At 37.8% G+C, this 21,464-nt stretch overlaps 2 protein-coding genes across 7 annotated transcripts in view; one reads left to right on the forward strand and one right to left on the reverse strand.

Annotated features, from left to right (window-relative positions):
• The window catches only part of LOC121371523, a 33,011-nt gene extending 28,643 nt beyond the window's left edge, over positions 1–4,368 (forward strand). For all 5 annotated transcript variants that reach the window (XM_041497472.1, XM_041497473.1, XM_041497475.1 and 2 more), the window contains one exon: positions 1,915–4,368. In XM_041497472.1, coding sequence (XP_041353406.1) covers positions 1,915–2,102 — 188 coding nt within the window. In that variant the 3' untranslated portion in view covers positions 2,103–4,368. The remainder of the gene's footprint in view (positions 1–1,914) is intronic.
• On the reverse strand, positions 2,577–20,967 carry LOC121371522 (potassium channel subfamily K member 2-like). 2 transcript variants are annotated; one of them, XM_041497469.1, is made up of 6 exons: positions 20,345–20,967; positions 19,601–19,911; positions 11,623–11,784; positions 8,461–8,799; positions 6,208–6,377; positions 2,577–5,165 (listed from the first exon to the last, which is right to left on the reverse strand). In XM_041497469.1, exons 2-6 carry the CDS (start codon positions 19,755–19,757, stop codon positions 4,422–4,424), a joined length of 1,572 nt encoding a protein of 523 aa, XP_041353403.1. In that variant the 5' UTR covers positions 19,758–19,911; positions 20,345–20,967; the 3' UTR covers positions 2,577–4,421. The 2 variants fall into 2 exon arrangements, with proteins under 2 accessions (XP_041353403.1, XP_041353404.1); XM_041497470.1 differs by having other exon boundaries at positions 20,291–20,967.
• Between the last annotated feature and the right edge of the window lie 497 nt (positions 20,968–21,464).

The following is a 21,464-nucleotide window of genomic DNA, read 5'->3' on the forward strand; positions in this document are numbered from 1 at the left end:
CATCTCTGTAACCCATCTCGGCTTCTTCTTCTTTAACAATGCCATGTGAATCCATCGACTCATTTCTATCACAATAATCAGGATAATATTCTATTTGCACTTGCACTTCTTGTAATTCACTGTAAACGTCACTCAATTTGTCCATCGCTATTACCGTACAAAGTACTGATAATTCAATGTCATCATTCTCCCCTTTATGTTTTATTAAATAGTCAGTTTTATTACAATGACACTGTACCGTTTTCTCGAATTTAGTATATCTCATTCTGGAAACACGCCTTCGTTCCATAAGTCTCTGCAAATCCATTTTTCCGATTTAGAAGTCATTTTTGAATTTTCGCAAACTCGTGTTCAATCCACAAAACTCTCACCATCCGGTTCTAATCCAAATTGCATCCGGTTCGCGGGACCATATAAAATAATGCAAACGTTTCAATTTACGATTTATTTTCTTTACACAAAGTTTTTCACCACAAGATATAACACCACACACTATGACAGAACACATTTCTCCACAGTTCGAATAATGTTGTTTTTTTCACAACCGGAAATCATGTCTAAACCGGAAATCAAATTAAAGGTAGAGTAAACTCAAACAAGAGATTTATGTGTTGGAAAGATGCATACCCGGACCACCAACACATATTGACACTTTAACAAATGAAAAACGCGTAATTTTAGAGTTAATAAAAAAACATGATTATTCCTGCTAACTGGCGGCAGCCATTTTGTTTCGTTTTTGTGACGTCCGATGGTATAGCTTGGGGCGAAGTGATGTCAGGTCCGTCCATCTGCTCTATGCACAGTGTAAACAAACGCTCTAATTTACGACAAGGCGCTTCGCTTTTATCAACCTGACTTGTAAAACATAAATGACTTGATAGTATAATAAACTATTTAACTAAATATATTTCAATTTGCATCAATAGAACGAAATGGAGTTATAGTATTTTTCTTTCTTTTTTTAAAATCCAAAGAAAAAAATGCATATTATTAAGCCTATTGGTATGCTACGTTCGAGCAAAAACGACCACTCACGATACCCAAGTGATAATTTTCTTTTCTTTGGGACTACATAATTGGTCAGTTTTGTAATTTTAGATGGGAAAGTCTACTTAATCAAGGGTTTTACAGAATTACTTACAGTAATAAAGCAAGACGGCTGATCGATTACGATTAGAGGGATGTCCGTGCGGTTAACACACACTACCCTGTGATCTTAATAAAAGAGACACGTCTTTTTAATGTGTCTAGACACAGTGTCTGGAGAACGTCTAAATATACACCTGCCAATCAGGAACCACAGGTACAGGCCACGGAAAGAAAAGACCAATGAACTAAGAAAACACTTCGATTATTAGTTCAGTACGTGGGTTAATTTATGTACAAACCATAATACAGTTATTTCAACACTTTGACAATGGTGATTTATTTTATACTAAAAGTAATATATAATTGTTGCTGGCTTACTGGGATGACTATTATTACAGAATATTGCGATGCATCTGCAAAAATCAGGTATGTTTTGTTTCTTCATTTCGAAGTCTAATTCCTGACGTGACACGCTAGGTATTACGTAACCACCAGCTCGCCAGAGGGCGTATTCATTGGCATGGTACAAAATGGCCGCGCCCGTTATATATAATAGCCGTCACATTTAACCGTTTTATTAATTAACTATACGATTATACTTGTTGATATTAAGCAATAATGTGCATTATATATCGAATATGCATATCGGGTCAAATGCCTTGATTGTCCCTTCCTTTAATGTTTTCGTCTGTTTTAAATTCGTCCCTCAAACTTGAAGCATTAAGGAACAGTGTGTGTGTGTGTGTGTGTGTGTGTGTGTGTGTGTGTGTGTGTGTGTGTATTGATATATTATTATAATTTATATATTTTATATATTTTCAGCATGTGAGCTGCCTTCTGGAACCGTAGGACCGTGTGAAGCATTTCTACCACGTTATACATACAATCAAACTTCAGGGAAATGCGAAAAATTTACCTTTGGTGGTTGCCGAGGAAACGACAACAATTTTATTTATTTAAAAGACTGTAAAAGACGTTGTATAAAAACAAAGGTCACGGAAAAGATATAACACTCGACATGTAACGACCTTAATCAATACTGTTGTAAATATTGCAATGGGTTGTTTTTGAAACATTTAAAAAATCTTCGTCGAAATTTACGAATGGACAGTGAAATATATTTAAAAACCCAAATATGATCAATACTGACATTAAGTTGATATTTTTAATTTAAAGATTTCTGATTTCTGATTTATCACTCTAAATTGACTACCCCTTCCAACTTGACTTTTGTTTTATGCTTATCAGTAAGGTCATATGACGTTTTGTTTTATACATTTCAGGGAAGAACTTAGATTACTACCCTTTCTGCAAAAAAAAATCATAAAACCATAGAAAATCTAGCCAAGTTTATCACCGTATTTAGGACATCCCTTGCTCCTTCAAAAAAGAGTTGATGTTGGTGGTGGTGGTAGCTGTATATATAATTTTTATGGGTTCTTGAGTATTGGAGAAAGCCATTATAAAATAACGAAAAAGCGGTGTACACAAAGAGGAACGTAGACTGAATTTCTTCAGTTTCTTTATTTATTGATTGTTGAAACGTGTAAGATAGTCTTGTATTATTGCCATCAATTGGATTATCGTTATTTCTCATGTCTTTATAAAAAAAGGTGTAATTACAGAGAGCCTGCTATAGCTTTCGATCCAAACATGTCTGGCATTCAGCACGCTTACAGAACTAGTCAGTATTTGTTTAACGTAACAAAATCGAACAATGAGGTAACCTAGGTGAAAATGAATACTTTCGTCTTTCTTTTATTAAAGAACATAAAATTGTCATCAAAATCCCAGATCAATTATCTATAATCAAGATGGCAAAATCGAAAGTGTTGCAGTAAGTTCACAATTATCGACATTTCCACGTGCGTTAGAAAAGAGAGAGAGAGAGAGAGAGAGAGAGAGAGAGAGAGAGAGAGAGAGAGAGAGAGAGAGAGAGAGAGAGAGAGAGAGAGAGAGAGAGAGAGAGTTAAATGTAAGCGTATAGTTTTGAAAATAAAAATATTGTAATCACTTGTGTATATGAGCTTCATAAAATAATGGATTGCCAATTTGACTGAATGGAAACACGTTTTACGATATCAAAAGATTCTGTGAAATCATTTAATCACAATCATACATTGAATTTCATGGACAATTATAGAATAGGACATCATTTCATTTTATTGCTGAGTTACAGTCAATATTTCTGCTGTACACTTTTAGGAGGTGAAAGTGTATCAAAAAGTAAACTGTGTATACTGATGAAAATGTCGATCATTGTAAACAGATCATTATTAATTTATAATGGTCAAATTAATGGGATTTTTTAAAGTTTTACAAATATACTCGTATTGGTAAAATAAAACAAATGTCTCATATTCAACGACTTTTATGCCTGGGTTATATTGCACAAACCTGTTATCATATTCAAAATCTTACATCTGGAAAAACACAGAATTCAATAAATAATATGTCCACTACGCGTTCTAAGAAACTCGTTATTAATTACATTTATGCTAGGTTCATACTACTAACTGCCAGTACAAAGTTAGCCAATTTTCTGCTTTTACGACTTCTACGACTGTCCAGTTGCTAGTCGAGCGCCCTTACGACTTCTACGAACGCCGAGTTGTTGGTCTGAGCGCACCCGTCTAAGTCGGGAGTTGGAAAAAGAACAACGCAACCGTCGAATTGGCTAACTTTCTGCTGCAATTGGTAATCTAAGCCTAAAATAACAACAATACTGTGGTACCAAGTCGACTTTTAAATGTAAAATAGGTATGATATCGACTCTTAATTAGTAAATAAGCATTAACATCTGATTCAGCATACTGAAAATTCCTGAAATCGATATTTTGAAGTTTGTTGCTTCCGTAAAGTGGTTTAAGTATCGGTGGCGCCCATTTTGCCCCCCCCCCCCCCCCCCCCGACATGTGCCAGTTTCAAATGGTTGCCCCCAAAATAATAATTTTTACGTTTCTTAGAGTTATGGAAACCATCTTCAAAGCTCCAAAAGAATTTGTCACGGATCCTGTTGAATGGTACTATTCTAAAAATATACTTGAATTGAGTGTTATCTTGTCTTAAAGCAGTATTCCATATTAAAACAGAGTTCTCGATCAAACAGAATTTTGTTCTCTCACTCAGTAATCTGTATGTAGTACTCTCTTCTTTTAAAACAATTCTTTCTTTTGAAAATATATGTATAGTTATAAAATATGGTTTTTGTTTTTGTTCATTATTTGTACATAAAACTGTCACATTTCGATGAAATAAATGTATGTAGTTCATATACTTTCAGAGTTGCTATTATGTGTTCTAAAATACTGGATTTCCTGAAGACAGCATCACAAATTCGTACTTTGATTTTGTCCAGCACTGTTAAGTTTATTGTTATTACGCGAATCAGACAAACTTGATTCGTTTTTATAATCACACTTTTCGCGCGTTCCAGAAATACTTGTATTCGTAATTTCCTGCAACTGAGCGGAAGAACATTGTTCTCTTGATTCTGCGCTTCTGAAATCCTTCTTCCCAATACCACAATGACAGTCTATGAAAGATCCACCTCCACAATCAATTTTTCCAACACAACAATAAGACTCTGTCAAAGGTTCACTTCTAAAATCTGTTTTCCCCATATCACATTGGGTATCTGCCAAAGATACACTTCCGGAATTAGTTTTTCCTATCTTACAGTGGGAATCTACCAAAGATGCACTTCCGGTATCAGTTTTCCCTGCGTCACAATGAGAATTCGCTAAAGATCCATGTTTAGGACAAGTTTTCCCTATCTCCCAAGGGCAGTCACCTACCGTTACACTTCCTGACTCAGTTTTAATTATGCAACAATGATAATCTGTCAACGATGTTTCTAATTCGATAACACTGCTGTCAGCAGTGACGGAATCGTTGTCCACCACTCCCCTGGGTTTATTTGTAACTGAAACGCTGATCAGTGTGGCACCTTGACTCTTTGTTTCGACACCACTGCCATCTGGTTCCGTTTTCTCAAATGAAATTCGCTTGCTATCCCCGATGTATTTGTTCTTGACGTTAGTCAATTCTTCTTGTATTTTGTGTACCTCATTCTAGAAAAAGAAAATCAGCGGACATGAGAAATGTTTTACATGTAGATGTATGGGGAAATCAGAGCCGCACCTAACGTAAAATAATTCGAGTGAAGGGGTAATAACCAAAACACCCCAACAACAACAACAAAAATCCAAAACAAAACCGACCCAAAAAAACACACAAAAAACACACAACAAAAACGGCACAGTAATAAAGGACTTTTTTTTAACGAGACAAAAATGGCCCTTTTAAAATAAAACGTGCATGTTTCGTACTTTTTCCGGAGGAGCAACTACTCCTTAGGTACGGCTTTGAAAATTAATGAAAAAGATGGAATGTGTAATAACGTTATCCCAGGGAAAATAAGATGGCAAACAAAATACCTGTAACACGTTCTAGACTCTAACAGAAGAAAATAGTGCTATAGTTACGAATGTAACTAATACGTTTTAACCCTTTTTTTTTGGCAAAGGGGCGACACTAGTCTAGCTTGATGCGCGGTCGATCTAGGATTGATCCCCGTCAGTGAGCCCACTGGACTATTTCTCGTTCCACCCAGTGCTTCAAAAATGATGTAACAAAGGCTGTGGTGTGTTCCATCCTGTCTGTGGAACGATGCTTATAAAAGATCCCTTGATTGGGTGAAGCTAGTTTCTTCCCATTATTTACGAAGTCCTTAAATAAAAAGATTTCTACATTTCATCTTCTCTTAGATGTCTTAGACAAACATAACTGAAACAACTGCCACAAATAAATAAATGAAATCTCGTGGTGCAGATCATTGCAAACATTACAATATTGATGATAGCAATGAACTCTAGTAGTAGTGTTGATCAAAACAAAACTCGAGCTGTATGGTGATGAAACCATTTTCATTCACGCTGCATATGCTACCTTTTTCAAGTACAGCAATGGCATTTTGTATAAACCGTTTCCACAGATATAACATAAAATGCTATATATCATTTGATGATATATCATTCTTGAGAAACGTTTTCAGACGTATTGTTGAGTGTATATTATATACAAACTTTGTGGCACAAAGTTTCAGCCTCTTACCTCTATTTTTTCGCTGGTGTATTGCTCCATGGATCTGACTTTACTGACCATCACTTTAGACAAGAGACTGATGACCAGTGACAGGAACGACAAGCCTAATATGATCCAGATGAAGACGAACCATCTGTAGAATCGCCCCGCGGTGCCAGTGGGGGCTTTAGGGTTGTAAGCTGCAAGATGGGACGTCGCCATTAAACATAAACAAAACAATTTCCTTTTTTAAATTCATGATTGTATCTAGCTGTACTTGCATATTAAAAAAAAAACCAAACCACACAAAAACATCCACCATGTATTCTGCAAATTATACATAACACCACACATTAATAGAAATAAATTTAATACTCCCCGTGGCCAGCTGTTCTTTATCGCGACCTTTATATGTGAAATACCAGGGATATATTTTTTTAGCGATGGAGGCAGTCCTGCTATATGGTAAAATAATAGTAGCGAACTACAACTACTGACTTCCCTTATAGTACACGTTTTCACTATTTATTATCATCATCATCATCATCAATATTAGCCATGATGCAGCGTAATGTATTGTTAACGTCCCTAACTGCGTTATGCTTCTAACTCCGTTCAGTTTGTTTTCTCGTGCACGGTTCGCGCAATCAACATCGATTTGTTGTTGTCTGCTTGTCGTTCATTTGTGACTTTTTTCTTCACAGTTCGTGAACATTTTCATTAACAATAAAATTCAGACAAGTAAGTCTCTAAATACAAAACTTTACAAACCCCTAAAACCATTAACACAGTCGTTTTTGTTTATTCCTTAAAATTACAGATATCGGGTCCACTTGTAAATAATTGTAAATAATTTTGAGTGTATAAATTGTGTTAATTACGAATCAATTAATTTGGAAATTGATATTTTACTATCTAGGTACTGGTGTGAACATTTGTATTGACACGAACTTTTAGCGATGGGTATTGGTAAAATGCGGACCGGACAGAACGCTTGACAAATTGAATTTATCCTTTAAAAAAAAAGTGAAACAAAGTTTTCGCCCAGTGTACATATTTCAGAAACATATATTTGTTTATACAGTGGCCTTAAAAATGGAAAATGACGAACTGTACATGCGTGGTACAATACTTTTGCAAACGCATGCGCCTGAACGCAGTTAGAAACGTTGCACTCTTTGCTGTTAACTGGAGGGTGCTTTACTTTTGTTTACTACAATGGATTTGTTTTACGTCCACATTGTTGATTTTTTACGTAACTGATTGCAATTTATTTTGTTTCATGTATCGTAACTGAAAAATGTAGAAATAATTTCCGTGTTTTTGTCATTAGGTGAACGCAGTTTGGGACGTCGATGGTATATTATAAAAAAAAAAATCATTGAAACTATATTCTGAAAAATGTGATTCGGAGGTGGGTGCAAACCTTTTCTAGTACCCACTTGAATAAGCGCTTGTGATTTTGCAAACAGGAAACACAAATTATCTACAAAATGCACTAAGCATTTGGTATTATAATTGACATTCATTGTCTCAAATTATTATATTTGGAATACCTGGCATATTGCAATTGGTTAACAAATGATGATAATTTTGAACTATCAATGTCTCACACTGGCTTTTCACTATTTTTATGTTTACAATGATGATAATGCGACAGGTTTTTCATATATTATATGACATATATTCCGATCTGAATAAGAGATTACTCAACAAAATAGTTTAGACCGTGGTTAACGGGGGGGGGGGGGGGGGGGGGGGGGGGGGTAGATGCACCAAGAACATGCAAAACAGGTGGCCGTTTTGTCTATCTAAGAAAGACGCAATGTTAAAGTGCCCCGATTCATTTTTTACTGAACCCCAAGTTATTTTAGGCTAGGTATGGCACTTGACTAGTTTCTACCTTTCAAACATCCAGTAGGGTACTACACAGGAGACCTATTCGCAAGGTACAAACTGGCAAGTCAACTCATGTTTGAAGTCAATGAACTCACATGTCCAAAACAAGTGACGTGTCATCTATCAGAATTCAATTCCCAAGTCAATCCAAATCAATAACCTAGGAACCCACAAATAAAGTCCAATACACGAAGCGAGCGATTCATGTTAAGTACAAACACCAATCAAACAACACCTTATGCAAAATATATACTTATATAAATATATTAAAGAGCCCTCCGCCCCTTTCCAAAAAGTCTCGGTTCCACTACTGAAATTAAACGTTTCTGTTTCAGTTCGAATTTCAGTCCTTGAAAAACTGTACAGAAGCTGGCCAATACTTACACTCTGCGGCGATAAAGTCACCAAAACCAATCGTAGTAAGCGTTATAAAGCAGTAGTAGAAAGCCTGTCCCAGTGTCCAGTTCTCCAAATATGAAAACAAATAGCCCGGAAGTCCGATAATTATAGTGAAGCTCAGCAAACATAGTAATATCCCATTGAATATTTTCTGTTGATTTTCTTTATTTTTAAAGTACCGGAACTGATACAGTTTGTAAGCAACAGAGAATAGCTTTTCGCCGATATCTTTCAGTAAAAACATCATAAGGGGTATGCCAAAGAGTGCATACACAACACATACAGCCTGACCGATGGAGGTCCTGGGGGCAAGATTTCCATATCCTGAAAATAGTAGAACAACAACAACAATAATAATAATACTCTCAATTATCAGAATAGCGTTAAAATAAATATATTTCTTAAAGAGAGAATTACACCTGTCTATCTGTCTGTCTGTCTGTCTGTCTCTCTTTCTGTCGCTCTCTCTTTCTCTCTCTCTCTCTCTCTCTCTCTCTCTCTCTCTCTCTCTCTCTCATTTTTATTCCTAATATATGATATTGACGATACCGAAATACACGATGGTAATAATCTCTTTATCATTGTCACGGGGATCCTATAATACCCGTAACTGAATAAAACATGATTATCCAAATATCTCTTCTAACTGTATATCTATTAGATCTCTCTGTGTCGGGCAGTGTATACCCGAGTAGCTCGGCTCTAGGTATATCAGAGATAAGATCTTATATAAATATGTTTTATTATAGCACGTTTAGTTCACTAGAAAACACAACAAAAATACAATACACTTTGGAATCTGTATTAATATTAATAACAACCCAGAACTGATCACTTAATTAGTTAATCTCTAGGTGTCTAGTTTACACAATATTCTAATCACTTCACCGTGACACAACACCCACACGTGTGATCATTGAGAAACGCTTCCAGGGGAACTTAATTAATAAAGGAATTACAACTCTATTCCTAACTGGTTAATTTTTAATTAACCCTCAACTACTCATTCAGTAACCTTGTAATACAGAATTAATACTGGTACCTATCACAATAAAGACAATAACATACAGTTTACCTAGGTCCTCTAGGATGACCGGCTAAGCTTTATATTTCTAGAACAGTGAAGCCTACAATTTACTTCATCAGTTACCGGAAACACTGTCTAAATAATATTGGTATAATACAGTATTAAAATATTTAAAGTCACATCAATCACATCAAGGTTATACAACAGAGCAGAAATATATATTTACCAGTCCAAACGGACTAACGTTCCCTGGAAGCCTTCCAATATGTTTCTCCTCAATATCTCTAAAATCCTATCTATATATTCAAAAATCTGAGAGACAGCGAATATCGCCTGGGGGCACAACGCGGCACCTCACCTATCATGTGAATTTGCCCCAACCCCCAGAGACGGTATTTTTCCTTAGATGGCCAGACTTACTGTCGCCTAGTTCGCCAAAATCACGGTCGTAAAACCGCACTATCGTAGGTATTACGTAACTACTGGCCACATGGCCTCCAAACCTGGTCTAAGTGTGTATTAGGGGGGTACGGTCGCGCGGAGGTATTATGTAACCAAGTGCACACAGCTCTCTGAAACAATTAACATCGCCACAGGCGAAAAAAAAATAAGAGCATGTTCCGTCACAATCATATAAGCTCAAGCTTGATACAACGTGTTTTTGTAAACTGTACACGCAACTTTAATTCCAGTCCGCCATTACTAGATATTCAAATGACGTAAGAATATGTGGGCGGTGTTTTTTAATGGAAATGACGTCAAACTCGAATGACGTCGTTTTGGATGTCCTTACATCAAAATAAAGTTATGGCTGACGTTTTTTGTTTTCTGAACGCTGGACAGCTTTCAGTGTCAAATTGCCATTGAAATGTTTTTATTTGATGATTATGAATGCATACGTCAATCATGGAGTGTCACCCAAGTACGTTTGCTTAAATGTCAATAAACCTAGTGCCGAGACCTCGACTAATTTACATCTATTTGCAAAGTTATCAAATTCTTAAAGTATGTGATCTGAAAAATATCACATACTTTGATTCACTGAAAATGTAAGATATTATATGATAAATATATATAAAACGTTACTTTTGCCATCAATTCGCTCGAGTTCTTTGACCGTAAGAGAGCAAGACGGTCATTTGGACAGTTATGACGTTCTCATTACGTAATGTTAGCGAATGTCCGTCTTGCTCTCTTACTGTCAGAGTACACAGGCTAGCCATGTGACATGGTCATCTTAACTAAAATACAATGCAGTGAATCTCTATTCACTCAAACACAAATACAAACAAGGCGATTGGCGGAAATGGCTTACTTTCAAAAGTTTTCCATATTTGTTAAAATATGTTATGGTTTTTTTAGAATCTAAAATAATTTCATTTCTTATGCAATAAACCATTATAAATATTACTCTATACCAAATATTTTGAGTGAAGGTGCGGAAATATGCCGACATATTAGGTTATATGTACAGTTATTACTTATATTACTTATTGCATGTATAATCGTTAGGTAAGAGCACATTTTATTACATAGACAGATATCCGACATACAAGAGCAATTACCAGTTAAGAAAAACATTATTATTATTATATATGAGCAAACGACCAAATGTTTTTTTTCTGTTGTTGTTGGGGTTTTTTCCAAAGAAAGAGAAGTGTTTTCTTTAACGATGCACTCGACACATTTAAAAAAATGTTTTATTATTATTTTATTTTATTATTTTATTTTATTTTATTATTATTATTATTATTATTTTTAATTATTTATTTATTTATTATTATTATTTATTATTATTATTATTAAAAAAAAAGTGTGATCTGTTATGTTCTTAGAACATTTGAATATTTTATTTATTTATTTTATTTTATTTTATTTATTTATTTATTTATTTATTTATGCAACAATTAAGAATTGTGCTCGTTAACATACTTGGCTGCAAGTATAAATCCTTGATTTAAATATAAATTGTGGATTCGTTGCCATATTCCACATAGAATGAAAATACATAACGAATTATTGTGGCTTTTTTATTATTATTATTACTTTTTTATGAGACAGGTATGTTTCAAATACTAGTCAGACATACCTATTGTCGTAACGACAGTGACTAAACCTACCTATTGTCGTAACGACAGTGACCGCGAACACAGAGGCGCCAGCCACATCCCACATCGATATGGTTGTCTTGTTGTACACGCTGATACGCGCCAGTTTGACGTCGTCGCCGACGAGGAGAAACAGGTTGTTGATGTCATTCAGTGACACACAGCTATGGTTTGCTAACAACAGACCATAAAAAACACATTAAAAATAATATGTAAAATCTGAACGACAAAACAGTTATCTGCAGAGTCGGACGCGCATTTGGCAAAATAGTGGCTGATTCCATGAATATAGGAGGACAGCATATACAGTAAACGATAAAAAGCTACCAATAATCCATCTTAATGACCAACAGGCAAGGTGTGTGAAATACAGAAAAATAATCTGGTCTTGATCAGAAAATACAAACACTGGTTGATTTAGATTAGATGATGGGGCTCAAACTAACCCAGTTTTTGTCGAGGTGTTAGTGTTTGTGTTTTGTTTTCTTTTTTTGCATTGTTTTAGTTTTAGTTTTTATTTTACTTTTACTTTTAAAATTATTTAAACATTTGTTGCTATTAGTGTATGATCAGAAAATACAAACATTGGTTGATTTAGACTGGGTGAAGGGGCACAAATTGACACGTTTTTAAGGTGGGCTTTGTGTGGGGTTGATGTTTTTGTTTTGTTTTGTTTTTTTGCATTGGTTTTATTTTTATTTTATTTTTATTTTTTAAATGCTTTAAACGTTTGTTGACAAGTTGATATTAGTGCAATGGCTATGCATTACGTTATATACATATGTGTGGCCATGTTATAAACATATGTGTGGCACCAATTATGTGCACTCCCTTTCTAAATACGCTGTATCCGCCTTAACACAAAGTATTCTGGTGAATACGGTAGTGTTTCATTTGCTTGCAGTGATAGTGTGATGTGCCCAACTGTTCACCGGTAACACCTGTTTGATTTATACCTCAATTCACACATATACGTGGTTAGAAACATCGTTTATAGTCCAGGCCATGCTGATACTAGCTGTCGTGCTTATCGATCGCTATTGCAAATTATTCAACCGAATAAATGGTTTTATCTACTTTTATCTCAAGCTTCATATTATGACAGTTAGGGTAACCAAAACCAGTAAGCAATTAAATAAATTAAAGCCTTAATCAAACTTAACCAAACAGTTTGATTTGGTTTGGTTGGTTGGTTGGTTGGGTTTTGTTGTTATTGTTTGTTGTTGATGTTGAGGTTTTTTGTTGTAACTGATGTTCTGATTTTTTTTCTTATTACATATTTTTTTTTATAAAACTCCTTTGAATGAAAACCTGGAAACTGTATTAGCACTTTAAATTTGTTTTTCCCTAAAAAGCAAAGTTTGCACGGTTATCATGCATTTGTTTGTTTGTTGTAACACATCATTAAAAGAACTTCCCCGAGTTTGGTACCATTATAAGATATTTCCGATTGAAAGAGTATTTAAAACAAATTAAAGTTACATATTAAATACATGTTTTTGATTAGAATACCAGCGTATTTGCGGTCTTATGCTGATGTTTGCAGAATTGCAGAAGTCCGGGGTTTGTTTTCGTACGTATAAAATTATTGGGAGGTAAAAACCAGTTTGGGTTACAACGAAGATGAAGACGCCAACAAACATCTTGTTTATACACACACTGATATTCTTAAAAGGAAAATAGATTTAATATGTAATAAATTTAAGTAGTAGGGGGGCCTGTCTGGGGTCATGACCTACTTTCCCGTGATCACGTGACCTTGGTAGGAGACAATGGCCTTTGTGTAGGAGACAATGGGCTTCGTACAGGTGTCTGACCTTGGTAGGAAACAATGGCTTTTGTGTAGGAAACAATGGCCTTTGTCTAGGAGTGTGCAGGTGTCTGACCTGGGTAGGAAACAATGGCCTTTGTGTAGGAGACAATGGGCTTCGTACAGGTGTCTGACCTTGGTAGGAAACAATGGCTTTTGTGTAGGAAACAATGGCCTTTGTATAGGGGGGTGCAGGTGTCTGGTCTCGGTAGGAAACAATGGCTTTTGTGTAGGAGACAATGGCACAATGGCCTTTGTGTAGGAAACAATGGTCTTTGTGTAGGAGACAATGACCTGGGTACAGGTGTGCGATCATGGTGTATTCAATTCAATGTATTGCATATTACCAAACAAACTGGTGTCAGCAAACAAATAAAAGCAAAGAAACAACAACAATTAATAATAACAATATGTACAGGCCAGGTGTAAGTCTGACGTTGGTTTTGGCTTCATTGTATAACGTCTACTGTGTTGTTGTATTTTTGTATTCACAGTGGACATAGACGTGAATGTTTTGTCACAGTGTTTTATTCTAGACACCCAAAATAATAGCCGTTAAAAGATTTCTCGTGGGGAAGGACTGTAACTGTTTGCTGACTGTTTGGTTTAAAGTGAGGCTTTCATGTCGCCAGACAAAATGCGTGTGTGATGATTTTCATTCATTTGTATTTCTTTAGCACATTGTCGACGTTTTCTTTGTTGCCGTCATTCAGCCATTCATTCAGCCATTCATTAATTCGCTTTATAATAGAGGAGTACTTTATCAGACCTCTTCATCAGCCCTCATACAAAGGCATTTTATTACGCCTCTCCGAGTGTTTATGAAACCAGGTGAACTGCAAAAGACATACCGACGCGTGCCCGTCTTAAGTAGCAGAATAAATTTGTTATGGTTTGCACACTGACCGTCAAAGTTTGTTTGTGTTTAGCGACATCACTAGAGGACATTGATTTATGAATCATCGGTTATTGGATGAAAAACATAATTTTGACAGTTTTAGAGAGGAAACCCGTTACATTTTTTCCATGAGTAGCAAGTGATCTTTTATATACACAATCTCATACCCCTTATGGGGCCAGTATTTCATAATTAAATACAAACTTTTGTGTGTGTGTGTGTGCGTGCGTGCGTGCGTGTGTATGTGTGGTGTGTATTGTGTGTGTTGAGTGTGTGTGTGTGTGTGTGTGTGCGTGCGTGCGTGTGTGTGTGTGTGTGTGTGTGAAACACTACAGCCCATTCCTATGAAGAAAGAACGCGTGACTGCAACTCAACGCTCCAACCTAACCTATGCTCTTTTAACTACATTTTAGACACGAGTATTTCCCAAGACTACAAGCCTTTATAGACAACCAGTGTATTATGTCTGGTATATCAAAGGCCGTGGTATGTGCTGTCCTGTACACACAACTCTTGATACTATAAAGTAGCGGCAGAAATATTAAATCACAAATCTAGTCATAGAGTAAAAAACACAAAAAAACGCAATGGTTTGGTTTTTCAACTACACATGCAATGGACACACATTGGGTTACATCGAGAGGCCTTAAGGGTGACACGTGAATAATATGAGTGTTCATTTCTGTTCATCTTCGTCGTCCTCCTCATCGTCGGTATCGTCGTCGTCTTGTTCGTCCAAATATTCGCCAATCCATGAACGATACTGATTTAATTTAGAACGAATCTGAGGTCTGAGATCTCTGTCTGGATTCACAAACTGTAGAATTTTTCTCGTGTTGGGGCCTTTGTCAAAGTAATGCATATACGTCAGAAAGCGAGAGTACGTGTCTTTAAATAACTTCCATTGCAGTGTCTTCATGTTTCTTTCGATGGCATCTTGGGACATGTTTTTTTCTTCGTAGCGTTTCCTCTTGCTTTCGAAATAGTCACGATTGATGTCGAATTCACGCTCGATCATCAGACGTACGCCTTCGTTTTCCAGATCGGACGACGGCTCTTCATTTCCCTCCTCGCACGTTTTCACGTGTCGCTGCAAGTCACTCCCGTCTTTAAAGACCAGACCGCACGTATCGCAAGACTGCATCCTCTTGACCTTTTTCAGATAGGGCTCTACCTCATCTTCTTCTTCGTCGTCGTCACTTTCGTAGGCGGGTATGCCTGGTAGTTTTCTCTTGAATGCGTTTCTTTGCATGATTTGCACGTAGAGCTCTTTCTCCGACGGTGGTTGAAACTCTTCTGAGACATTCGCCGTTACGCTCGTGCTTTTATACCATTCGGACGGCCCCGTCTCTAAACCATTAGGTCGAAGGCGCCAATGTTCGGGCGTGGTCGGTTTCAAGTCCACCAAGAGATGTCCGTAGGGTCTGTGGGTAGCTTCCTCAAACCGTTGCATGAAATGACCAGTATTTTCCGGATACATCTGCCGTGCCAAGGTTAGGACTTGCTGCTTGTCGATGGGGTTGTTGAACAGTGCCAGGTAATGACAGTTTCTTCTCTGTGTCGGGTCTTTGCTGTTATAGAGGTTCTGGTTGATGGCAATCACAGAGAGGTTTCTGTGATGACTTCCTTCTGTGAACAGGTCGGTGATACGAGAATCTTTTCCAGCTGTAGACATCAGGTCGTCCAACACGATGAGATTTCTGACTCTGGGATCCAAATAATGATCCTTTTCCAAATTCCCGGGTATGCCTTGAACAAATTTCACTCGAGCAACCATTTTGATCGTATCATAGAGAGGTTGCCATCGTTTGTAAAGCCAGATGATGCGCTGAGGAGGCGGCTGGATTTTACCATCCCTTAGCAGTTTGTACAACAAAAATGTCTTTCCACACGACGTGGGTCCCGACACGATCATGGTGAAGGGATGTAGCAATCTTAGGGGATGCTGCTGCTGTGGTGGTGGTGGTGGTGGCGGCTGCTGTGGTGGTGGTGGTGGTGGCTGCTGTGGTGGTGGTGGTGGCTGCTGTGGTGGTGGTGGTGGTGGTAGTGGCGGCTGCTGTGGTGGTGGTGGTGGTGGCTGCTGTGGTGGTGGTGGTGGTGGCTGCTGCTGTGGTGGTGGTGGTGGTGGTGGTGGTGGCTGCTGTGGTGGTGGTGGTGGTGGTGGTGGTGGCTGCTGTGGTGGTGGTGGTGGTGGTGGTGGTGGTAGACCTTTAGCATGTTTTTGTTGAAAATGTCTTAACATGGCGTCTCTCCGAGAGAATGTGAAACCACATTCTGAACATGTGCTCTGCATGACGACTCTAAATGAAATGACCATATCTGACCCACATAGTTCCTTTTATAGTTTATTTAGAAATGCTTCTGCAGTTTCGGGGCTTTCCAGCCCGTACCACTTTGTTGTTGTTGTTGTTGTTTCCGTTTCAGATCGGCCTTGGCTTGCTCTACCACCTGTTGTGTTGGGGACACCATGACGACTTTGGGTGTCGGAGGCTTGTTCTGTTCCTCTTTTTCTTTTTTCCATGTAGGGTCATACAGTTCTAAACATCGATCTACACTGTACATCATCTGACTTTTTCCACCACGTTGCACTGGAAAATGAGGTTGAAGTTTACCTTCTGCCTGCAGTTTATAGAAACGGGTCCACTTATCCACGTCGGGTACATATAACTTGTACTGGTCTGACATGTTGCTCCTCTGAAGGTTCTACCTCAAATGACGAGTTTTCCAAAACTATTTTACATATATACCTTATGACGCATAAAGATATGGTACAGGAATGTTTGAATGTGTGTGATACGTATGACCAGTGCCCCTCCTCCCAGGCACAAATCTCATCGTGCGAGCTCCCAAAAAACCATCGTTACCAACATATTACCCTTTACCAGTGTCACTACCATAGGGACACGTCCAGAGACACACTCATGGACTCAGGACATAACTAAAAAAAGCTGTGTTGCAGTCACGCGTTCTTTCTCCATAGCAATGGGCTGGGAGTGTTTCACACACACACACACACACACACACACACACGCACGCACGCACGCACGCACACACACACAAAAGTTTGTATTTAATTATGAAATACTGGCCCCATAAGGGGTATTAGATTGTGTATATAAAAGATCACTTGCTACTCATGGAAAAAATGTAGCGGGTTTCCTCTCTAAAACTGTCAAAATTATGTTTTTCATCCAATAACCGATGATTCATAAATCAATGTCCTCTAGTGATGTCGCTAAACACAAACAAACTTTGACGGTCAGTGTGCAAACCATAACAAATTTATTCTGCTACTTAAGACGGGCACGCGTCGGTATGTCTTTTGCAGTTCACCTGGTTTCATAAACACTCGGAGAGGCGTAATAAAATGCCTTTGTATGAGGGCTGATGAAGAGGTCTGATAAAGTACTCCTCTATTATAAAGCGAATTAATGAATGGCTGAATGAATGGCTGAATGACGGCAACAAAGAAAACGTCGACAATGTGCTAAAGAAATACAAATGAATGAAAATCATCACACACGCATTTTGTCTGGCGACATGAAAGCCTCACTTTAAACCAAACAGTCAGCAAACAGTTACAGTCCTTCCCCACGAGAAATCTTTTAACGGCTATTATTTTGGGTGTCTAGAATAAAACACTGTGACAAAACATTCACGTCTATGTCCACTGTGAATACAAAAATACAACAACACAGTAGACGTTATACAATGAAGCCAAAACCAACGTCAGACTTACACCTGGCCTGTACATATTGTTATTATTAATTGTTGTTGTTTCTTTGCTTTTATTTGTTTGCTGACACCAGTTTGTTTGGTAATATGCAATACATTGAATTGAATACACCATGATCGCACACCTGTACCCAGGTCATTGTCTCCTACACAAAGACCATTGTTTCCTACACAAAGGCCATTGTGCCATTGTCTCCTACACAAAAGCCATTGTTTCCTACCGAGACCAGACACCTGCACCCCCCTATACAAAGGCCATTGTTTCCTACACAAAAACCATTGTTTCCTACCAAGGTCAGACACCTGTACGAAGCCCATTGTCTCCTACACAAAGGCCATTGTTTCCTACCCAGGTCAGACACCTGCACACTCCTAGACAAAGGCCATTGTTTCCTACACAAAAGCCATTGTTTCCTACCAAGGTCAGACACCTGTACGAAGCCCATTGTCTCCTACACAAAGGCCATTGTCTCCTACCAAGGTCACGTGATCACGGGAATGTAGGTCATGACCCCAGACAGGCCCCCCTACTACTAATTTAGTAACGAAAATGGCTCGTTGGAAACATCTTACAATGGATACTTCCTTTAATGATTTGTCACTACAAGCATACAAATACATGATACACGTCCAAACGTTGAATTTTGTTTCTGATACACCATAATTCCGGTTTAGCGTAAAGTTCACGCTAACTACGAATGGATGAATGAATGAATGAATGAATGAATTAATTAATTAATGTTTAACAATACCCCAACACAAAAATTGATATCTGCTATTGGTGTCATACAAGGTAAGTACATCAATGTGATTCGCTTATTACGAACTAGTCTGTTTGAAACTACCATTCGATACCAAGACCACCCATAGTATAACGTGCATGAACTAGTCTGTTTGAAACTACCACTCGATACCAAGGCCACCCATAGTATAACGTGCATGAACTAGTCTGTTTGAAACTACCACTCGATACCAAAGCCACCCATAGTATAACGTGCATGAACTAGTCTGTTTGAAACACCACTCGATACCAAGACCACCCATAGTATAACGTGCATGAACTAGTCTGTTTGAAACTACCACTCGATACCAAGACCACCCATAGTATAACGTGCACGAACCATCGTATTGAAAAGGAGTGGAGGTAGTCATTAGTTGCCAAACGTGTTAATTGTGTAAAACCTCAAAGATTGTTTCAGAATGGTGTACAGCTGTTGGAGTTTTAAAAAAGACCAATAACCATAGCTAGCTATTAGGCAGTGTAAAATAGTTTCATTTATTACAGCTTCTTGCCGATCAATATTGATAAATTCATATACCTCAAAATAGTAGTTGAAAATGCGTTTTACGCAAAATAAAAATAGCATACCTTGGATATTAATATTAGAGATTTTAATACACACAACAAAGCAAGATGTTCCTTTCATCTACTTACCGCTTACACTCCTACACATAAGCAACGATTCTAAAAATCAACCACCTATAAAACGTTAGAACGCTGTGATTATTAACAATATCATTAACGATTCCTAACGGTTATTACTCACCAAGAAAAGTGCGAAGCCCGTCGCGCAAAGCCGTTTTGATTCTGTTCTCATTATCGAGCTCAATGTGACTGAAGACGACGCCACCCAAAACCACATAGGCTAAGGTAACGAGCAGGAGAGCCAACAAGTGTTTCCAGTTCATCTCTGGAACAGGCATACTGCCTCACAACTACCATCACTAGCTAGACTCCCGGGGATCGTCGTGTTCGAAAACAGCCTTCCGGATGGATACACACGCTAACGCTTTTTCAATTACCTAGCTTTGCCTTTCATGGCCTCGTCTCCGTGGAGAGCCACCGATCACCCAAGCGCTGGAATAAAAATAAAAGTTATTAGCATGTAGTCTACGGAATTCAATAATCGAATCTTGTGCTAATTGTGTGGTATGGCAATTTGCACTTTCTCCCCTAATTCATAATGGATGTCCCGGTTGGCCTTGATATGGTGATCGTGGACAGTCCAATGTTGTATAGTAGGTTTGAATAGCGACAATATAACCTTTGTGTTTTGCGCCTTTATCATAACGGATATTTCAAAGGCTTGGTAATCATAATTACATACTTCTAATTATAAAATACACGCCGTAATAAACGATTTTCTCAACAATATTCTTGATTATCACAAATAATAGTTGTCCCATCCATTTGCTTTCATTAGCGAGTTGTTGTTCAATTATTGTAGATTGTACACCTGTGGTGTGATGGTCATAGCATCGATCACCGTCTATAGACACGTTTTGTTTACCGTTCCAACCGATTGCCTTCACGATTGGTACTTCAAAGGCTGCATTGTGTACTGTTCTCTCTACCAATAGCCTATGTATTTTTCGTGCTGGTGTAGTTAAACATTCATTCATTCTGTCCTCTCTATGTAAAAGTATATATAAAATATCTTTTTTCCCTCAGGAATAGGCTGTGTGGCAGCAGTGAGCTTCCTCTCTCTGTCTCTGTGTCTCTGTCTGTCTGTCTCTCTCTGTCTGTCTGTCTCTCTGTCTCTCTCTCTCTCTCTCTCTCTCTCTCTCTCTCTCTCTCTGAAAAACGTGTCGAATTAACTATCTCTTCAACAAGTGTCGAATTAACTATCTCTCCAACAAGTGTCGAATTCACTATCTCTTGAACAAGTGTCGAATTCACTATTTGTTATACACAGAATAGACGTAGTTTAAAATGCGCTGAGATTCCGCTAAATAAAAAAAAATTAGTTTCTTTTCGTAGCATATTTAACAAACTTTCGATCATAAAGAACACGCCATATTCTTGATGTTCACAGACATTTGCATCACCCATTTGAATCCACTAAGGAGCATTACTAGACTGTTCCTATCAGTATAGCATCAGTTAGTTAGCTCCAGTCTGATCTATGGAGTGACAAACTCAGCAAGTATTAGTACAAGCGTCACGGGGAGGCATCAGATTGGAAGAATCGATAAAATTCTATAAATTGCCCACCTAACTGCTAACAGCGCTAGGTAATGAACTAGGCGATGTGGACAGATAAAATAGCTAATTATACATCGGGCATGTTTAGTGTATACACAGATCCTGTATTTAAGATGAGTTCTCGTCCAACGAAATACATTGACGCATGACAAGATGGCGCTCTGCGAATGTTATTTATAGAAATTATGGAGCACTGCTTATCAGATAATCGAGCTACCGATCCATGACATATATTATTATTTTTTAAACTTTTGCAACTACTCTGTCTCTCTCTGTATCTCTCTGTCTGTCTGTTTGTCTCTGTCCCTCTCTCTCTCTCTCTCTCTCTCTCTCTCTCTCTCTCTCTCTCTCTCTCTCTCTCTCTCTCTCTCTCTCTCTCACACACACACACACAGTATTTCAGTATTGCGCAACATTTAATTTGC

This window comes from Gigantopelta aegis, chromosome 4, assembly GCF_016097555.1.
Source record: "Gigantopelta aegis isolate Gae_Host chromosome 4, Gae_host_genome, whole genome shotgun sequence".
Taxonomy (NCBI): Eukaryota; Metazoa; Mollusca; class Gastropoda; order Neomphalida; family Peltospiridae; genus Gigantopelta; species Gigantopelta aegis.